Source organism: Physeter macrocephalus, chromosome 8, assembly GCF_002837175.3.
Source record: "Physeter macrocephalus isolate SW-GA chromosome 8, ASM283717v5, whole genome shotgun sequence".
NCBI classification, from domain to species: Eukaryota; Metazoa; Chordata; class Mammalia; order Artiodactyla; family Physeteridae; genus Physeter; species Physeter macrocephalus.
The window spans coordinates 42,686,911-42,694,683 of NC_041221.1; the positions used below are offsets into that span (position 1 = coordinate 42,686,911).

General features: G+C 41.2%; 1 protein-coding gene across 1 annotated transcript in view; it reads left to right on the forward strand.

Annotated features, from left to right (window-relative positions):
• PDZD2 (PDZ domain containing 2) overlaps positions 1-7,086 on the forward strand; it is a 404,981-nt gene extending 397,895 nt beyond the window's left edge. Inside the window, exon 25 of the mRNA XM_024121943.3 lies at positions 3,574-7,086. Within this exon, the coding sequence (XP_023977711.1) occupies positions 3,574-3,755 (182 nt within the window). The 3' untranslated portion in view covers positions 3,756-7,086. The remainder of the gene's footprint in view (positions 1-3,573) is intronic.
• The last annotated feature ends 687 nt before the right edge of the window (positions 7,087-7,773 follow it).

Consider the following 7,773-nt stretch of genomic DNA (forward strand, 5'->3'; position numbering starts at 1 on the left):
CAGTGAGAGGCCCGTGTACCGCAAAAAAAAAAAACAAAAAACAAACAAAAAAAACAGTTATTTGTAACCTCTTGTGTGAAGCGGCAGCCATCCAGGTAGCACACTGTCACTACTAATATCTGGGCTGCTGTTTAAAAAATTTTTTAACACTTTAAAAATGTTTTGGGGGCTTCCCTGGTGGCGCAGTGGTTGCGCGTCCGCCTGCCGATGCAGGGGAACCGGGTTCGCGCCCCGGTCTGGGAGGATCCCACATGCCGCGGAGCGGCTGGGCCCGTGAGCCATGGCCGCTGGGCCTGCGCGTCCGGAGCCTGTGCTCCGCAACGGGAGAGGCCACAGCAGAGGGAGGCCCGCATACCACAAAAAAAAAAAAAAAAATGTTTTGTTTTGTTTTGTTTTTTACTATGTTTGGGCTGCTTTTAAGATGTTTCTGTATTCAACATTTTACCAAGAATATCAGTTAATACAATAAGACAAGAAAAAGATAAGAGGTATAAAGATTGGAAATACAGGAATACAATTCATCGTTATTGGCAAATTGTATGTTCTTCCTGACTGAAAAAAATCTAAGAGAACCAAATGGAAGCCAATATAAATAGCTCATCAAGATCGCTGAGTTCACAATCAACATACCAAAAAAAAATCAACAGAATTCCCTATATATCAGCAATAACCATTATTTTAAAACCCTATAGGGAGGATTCTATAACACAATACATGTCATGAAAGAATATATATATATATATATATGTAAAATGTTTAACTTCTGTATGGCAAAAAATGTCACAAAAACACATTGTGAAAGAATACATATGTAAAATGTTTTCTATATGGCAAAAAATTATAAATAAAATCGAAGTGACTGACTAGAAGATATTTACAATGTAATCAACAAAAGGCTAATTCCAGGATATATAAAGAACTATAATTCAAGAAGAAAAATACATGGGACTTCCCTGGCGGTCCAGTGGTTAGGACTCCACGCTTCCACTGCAGGGGGCACGGGTTCAATCCCTGGTCAGTGAACTAAGATCCCACAAGCCACACAGCGTGGCTGAGAAAAAAAGAAAAATACTAAATAAAGAGAAAATGTGGGTAAAGGAAATGAATAGAAAATAGAAAAAGTTAAAACCTAAATGGTCAAGAAATATAGGGAAGGTCACTCAAACTTAAATTAGTTATTGGGTGAAAATTATTACCATTAGGAATCATCTTTTTAAAATCAGGTTGGCCATAAATGAGAAATCTCATAATATGTGTTGGCAAGATGTAGGGAAAGGAGAACACTCATACTTTCTGGCAGAAGTATATACAATGGTTCCTCTCTCTGGGGAAAAATTTGGCAGTGCTTGCTAAAATGGAAGCTATAAAACAGTTTAAATTTCTATCTGTAGCAAAATGATAGTAAAATGTATTACATCCATAAAAAGGAAAACAATATAGCAATTCAAGAAGCAAGTTAGAGCTCTATCCATGAACCGGGACCAGCTCAAAAACAGGGCTGAACAGGGGGAAAAAAGGCTACACGCAGATTCAGTACCATATGACACCAATTCACACTAACGACCGTAAGGAACCTGAGTGTGTCACAGGAAAACTATGCAAGACCTCTTTGGAAAAAAGATACAAGTGTTCTAAATTTTTCTTAAAACCTCAATAAATGGAGAGAGACATAGCCTGATCAAATTAGTTAGGATTCTCCTTGGCCCCATGTAATAGAAAACCCAAAATAACAATGGTTTAAAGAAAAGTTTATTTCTGTAAAATAGTTATACTCCAATAAAGATGTTAAAAAAATAAAGACATCATGAGGTGCAAAAAAAAAAAAAAAAGAATCCACTTGCCAATGCAGGGGACACGGGTTCGAGCCCTGGTCCGGGAAGATCCCACATACCGTGGAGCAACCAAGCCCGTGCGCCACAACTACCGAGCCCGTGCGCCACAACTACTGAAGCCCGCGTGCCCATAGCTCGTGCTCCGTTAACAAGAGAAGCCACCACAATGAGAAGCCCGTGTGCCACAACGAAGAGTAGCCCCTGCTCACCGCAACTAGAGAAAGCCCACGCACAGCAACGAAGACTCAATGCAGCCAAATATAAATAAATTAATAAAAAAAATATATATATAAAAAAAAGTTTATTTCTCCCTCGTGTATAAGAAGTCCAAAAGTTGGCACTACCTTTGGTCTGAACAGTACTGAGTGGTTCATCAAGGACTTTCATCTGCTTCATCTCATGAGATCCCTGTAATAAGCTAGTGAGGGAACGAGACAGGCTAACACCATTTTGCAGATGAGAAAAGTGAGGTTTCAGGAAACCTGTAACTTGCTTGAAGTCGCATACTTGAGCCCAAGCCAGTCTGACTGACTGCAGGTAATTCAGCGTGCTTTCCCCTAACTCACAGCCTCCTGTTTGGGTTGGTTGGAAGCCCACGTCCTCAGACCCAGATGAACACTCAGAAAATTCTCTCGTTTCACATAATCTGCTTGAGGCCTTTAGGTAATATTCCTAGAATGGGAAATATGCTAACGCAGTATAATTGGACATGTCAGACAACAGTGCTTTGGTACTTCCAAAAACGTGTATCTTGAGAAAGCAATGACGGGGACTAAATCGGTCTCTTTGCTCCCACTGTAGGACTGGTAACGGTGAAGGCTCACCTCTTTTCTGATGACAGCATCTGCCTCTGTCATTAACAACATAAAATGTTTTTGTCCTTGAGTGGGTTGCATTTGAACTCACTTTCTTCCAGCTATATTTTTTTATTTTGTCAACCTTTATAATCAACTATAATTACATGTGTATTGATATCAAATAATATTTAACAGTGATTTTTCAGGAATTTGGAACGAAGTAGATTTATCTGCTCAGTGTTTTGAGAGCTAATTAAAGATTTCTGAGGAAATTATTTTCAAACTTGGGAATTTTTCTCTTTTAATGTCCTTTCTTCCATAAGATGAAAAGATGCCTGCACAGCCAGTGTGCATTTCTTCAATATGATTGTTTTAGTTGTGCATGTGCAAGAAATAGAAAAGGGCGTAAACTTGTGATTTTTCCAAAGCTCATAAACTTGCTCCAACATGCCCAGAGCTGTAGTGCAGAAACCTGTTAAATTTTGTGTGAGTGATAACTTAAGTAATCTCCACAGTCATTGCTGAGCAGGTAATCACACCCTCAGCATGTGGGTATATCAGACTATATTTGTTAGCAAGTAGAAGCTGGACTTGTTTTATTGGTCATTTGGATTTTTTTGGTGTGCTCTTTATTGATTTGGAGTTCTTTAGCTTGGCTAGATAGTAACCCTAATGTTTCATTTTATTTGTTGACTAAATACAATGAAAATATCTTCCCCGTAGTCAGCTGCTGCTTATGTTTTGGGGAAAGAGGGGTTACGGATTTGAATTTTTTATGTAGTCAAATTTCCTGTTTTGGGTATTTGCTTTGTGCGTCTTGTTTAAGAAAAATTTCCCTCTCCGAAGAATACAGGCACGTGGTTTAGAGATATTTCTCACTTACCTGGAATTTATTCTGGATATTATGAAAGTACCAAACTATTATTCTGTATTTATTCTCTCAGGTGGTGCAGCTGAGCAAGCTGGAACAATAGAAGCTGGAGATGAAATTCTTGCCATTAATGGGAAATCCCTGGTTGGGCTCATGCACTTCGATGCCTGGAATATTATGAAGTCTGTCCCGGAGGGACCTGTGCAGTTAGTAATTAGAAAGCACAGGAATTCTTCATGCAACAAGCACTGGTAGTGACACTAATTGCGCTTGTTACATTTTTTATTAATCAGAATCTCCTTTTCTCAGTTCCCTTCTTTCTTTAGCACATCAGAATGGCTTCTTTAAACAATGGGTTCCTGAAACAACACAGAAGCACTGGTGTGGCAAGGACGATAAAACAAACAACTCTCCAGTTTTTTACTTACACATGAAGCAGCAGCAATGGAGCTGAACTCAGAAACCTTCTGCCTGGATCACCGAGGCCAGGAGGGTTCATTCCGTTCCAGTGCCTGTCCCCTGACACCTTCTATGTTTCCTGATGGGGACACAAGATGCGGCGTGCCCTTCCTCACTTGAAACATTTAGTGAGACCTCCGCATCCTTCTAGCCACCTCTCCCAACACACTCAATCCTGGCAACTAGGGAGCTAACGAAGTCTGAGGGGCAACACAAGTGTCACAACTAAAAAGGACTATAGTTTTGTATAATTTTGTAAGTAAGTAAGTAAATGACAATGCTTTTAGGCACAGTCAGTGGAAGGAGCTGTAGGGTCTGTATGTTATCCTGAAAAGAATATGAGACTTGAAAAAAGAAAATCAATTATGACCTAATGGTTAGGCTGAGCTCAGGAATTATCCAAAAGTGAAAAAGCAAAATACAGAAAGTGGTATTTTTAGTGAGTGTAATGTGCAACGTATGGCTGCAGAGTTTAACTAACTCGGTGGTTATCGGTCACCGTGATGCGTTGATCCCGATCTAAAAGTGCGCGCGTCATAAAAGGCAATTTTACGGGAACGCAGTTCTGATAAACTGTACTAAATAGCTGTGCACTTTGCTGCTTAGAACGAGGAGAAAGTTCCAGCTCTGAAAGCACCTTGCACCTCGTTTGGAACTTGTCTTGAATAAATATTTGAATTCAAGACTGGTCAACAAAAGAGCAGGCAAAAATATCATTGTCACTGAGTTTCCATTTCTATATTTTATAGATCCAACCACTCATTTAAAGTTTTAGAAATCAATTATCTTTTTAGTGTCCTTGGATGTATAATCCAAACAGAGGAACTTAAAATAATCCTTTTAGGGGACTTTCTTTTGTTTGGCTGATTTTTTTTCCCCCTTTCTCTTCTCAACAAGCTTAAGAAATGTAACATTTCTAAGCACTGGATCTATTTTCCTGACCTGGGTGTAATGGCATAGCTCTGCAGTGACTGAAGTTTTTGCTCTTTTTGTTTTCCCGTTTTGCAAATTCTTCCTTTTGCCAAAAATGTTTCCCAGCAGAACACTGTTGTGACTCACGCCTGCTTGTGACACTTGTCCCAGCTGCCCTCCTTCTGAAGCACAAGCTTCTTCTTAGTAACTGTTCCCGTTCCACGTGCTGTTCCTCGTCACAAAACTGGCTCTTCTCCCTCGTACTGTACCTTCTTAAAACCCAAATCCTCATCAGCTTCATTTACCAAAACAATAAGAAGGTGGAAAACAAGGGTGCGTCAGTCTTTCAAGGTAAAGGAGCAGAACTGCGTGGTTACAAGGCACATCCTCGGTGGTGCAGGCCAGCCGAGTCCTGGGAATACGGGTGAGGTTGCATACCTGCGTGCATGGTGACGCTAAGGTTCTACGTCGGCGATTTCTTTAACCTATTTCTGAGTGACTAATCCCAGTAAACCTCTGTGGCGTTGGCCCAGAGAGGTTCTCAGATGGGAGTGAAATATCTGGCTGGTGTGAGCCGAGATTTCTCATTTTTAAACAGGTTATACAAAAGAGAATGTAGTTCAGGAGTTAGTTAGCTAGAAAGACCTGATTAATTTAGCTTCTACTTTTCACTACTACAGTTCCAAGTAGGATACTATAGGAAGTCAGTGCAAGGTGCATGCTAGAGTGTTTTTAAGTCTCTGGGGTCAGCTTTGTGGCTTCTGCTTTCTTGCCTAAATGATGAGTGACTCTTTGAAGTCAACACTGAAAACGATTTTTTGCCTCCACTCTTCCAGCTGTGCCTACATAGAAATGCACAGTCCTGTGTGACAGACAGGAGTTTCTGAAGCAGCGGAATGGTCTCCTTCTAAGAGTTCCCAATCCTCTTATCTGAAGGTGCAAGGGTAGCCCCTCTGGTCACTGAACTATATTCAAGTCATCAGCCATTTCCAGTGGACCTTGCCAGAAGGGTTCCCTTGGAATTCGACAATTGGAATTGAAGGGAGGAAGCAAAAGCTAAACTTTGACCCTAAGATAGAAAGCTATTTATTTGTCGTCAGTGTTCAAGGCATGACTAGTATTTCTAATTACTCTAATAAATTCCCAAACTTCCTGACATGAACACTAATGGTATTGTCCTACTAAAACTTCCATTGTTTTGGTTTTTTAACTGGTCCGTCATCCACAATAAGCTATGGTGGTAACTGTGTTATAACATGTAAATCGTAGTTGCAAGGATATAATACCGTGAAGGTTGAAGTAGGCTGGGTTTCATTTCTATCGTCCCATACACAGCTCATTTAATTTTAGGGTTGACTTTTAGTTGGCACCACACCTGTTGTATGATATTATACATTATCCTTTATTTATGTAAAATAAAATGCCTTATATATTATTAAAGAGTAAGTGCAATAATATGAAATAGCCTGTACATTTTTAAAATGTTGTCGCCAAGTTATGTAAATCCACGTCTCTATAAACAACCTTTTTTAAGTAATTTTAAAAAAATAAACACTGTTTACTACTTGTTTTTTTGTTTGTTTAGTTCTGCATCTAAACCATCTGCTAAGAAACCATCAAGCTAAGAAATGGTGATTACCTAAATGGGTGAGAGGGACAAAGGCAAAAGAAGTCAAGTCAACCACTCTTCTTCCATGGCCACACCCAGGATCTGACACAATCCAAACCCATTCCACCTCTGAGATCTTAAAATCAAACATCTCATGCCTTTACAACCTCCTGACCTTCTGGAGCTTACTCCCCTTCCTCCTGGTTCTGCTTCTTCAATTTCAACAGGCCCTCCAATCCCTAGGCAACTGGCAATTTTCTCCGCTTCAGAAGCCCCACCCGTGTTTCCTTCCCTTCTCTGTTTATTTAGACTAGACCCCACGGTAGAGGACAACAATTGCCCTCCAGCCCATAGGCGCACAGCTCCCTCGCCCCATCTAATCCAGGATCCTTCCAACCAGCCAGCCTCTTGGTGCCTACATGCCTATTCCTAAAGAAAAATCTCACAACTCCACATAGTGATGTGCTATAAATTCATGGCCTCCGATCTCAACTGGACTCTGGATGCTACTTGGCAATTGTTTCCTTGTCAGTTGTTTTCTCTCATTCTTCACAATGAATACATTCTTCATTTTTCCTAAAATCCCTACCCGTTCACCACTCCCTCCCCGCAAATACTTGGATGACCTGGGATCTTATTTCACAGAGTGAAATAAAAAGCATCTACTTTATTTTAGGCTGTTTTGGTTTTCAGATGCAGACGCCAAGCTAGAGTAGCCCAAGGGAAGAAGGCAAGACGGCATCTCACAGAAATCCCAGAACAGAACTCAGCATATGACCAGGCCTCAGCGACGGGAGGAACTCGGGGGCTCACGGGTTGTCACTCAGTGCCCCCCACTGGCAGGGCTCCACTGCTGTTTGTGGGTCTGTTTCTGCAGACCCGCTTCTCCTCCCTCCACTAGCTGGCAGCCTTATCCCCAATTCCTCAAACCTTTACTTAGAAACCAATGAATGCTATTTGGCTATAATTTTAGCCCCACTCTATATCACAGAATTTCTCTGGACATAAAGGCTGCTGCCTGCCTGATTTTCCATATATCCTCCAAAAGTTAAGATTCTGATTGGCTCAGTCCACTGCTACACTTGGGTAGAACTTTTTCCTGGGCGAGAGTTTTAATACACTATAGAAATAGCCACAGGGACTTCCCTGGTGGCACAGTGGTTAAGAACCTGCCTGCCAATGCAGGGGACACGGGTTCGAGCCCTGGTCCCGGAACATCCCACGTGCCGCGGAGCAACTAAGTCCGTGCGCCACAACTACTGAGCCTGCGCTCTAGAGCCCGTGAGCCACAAC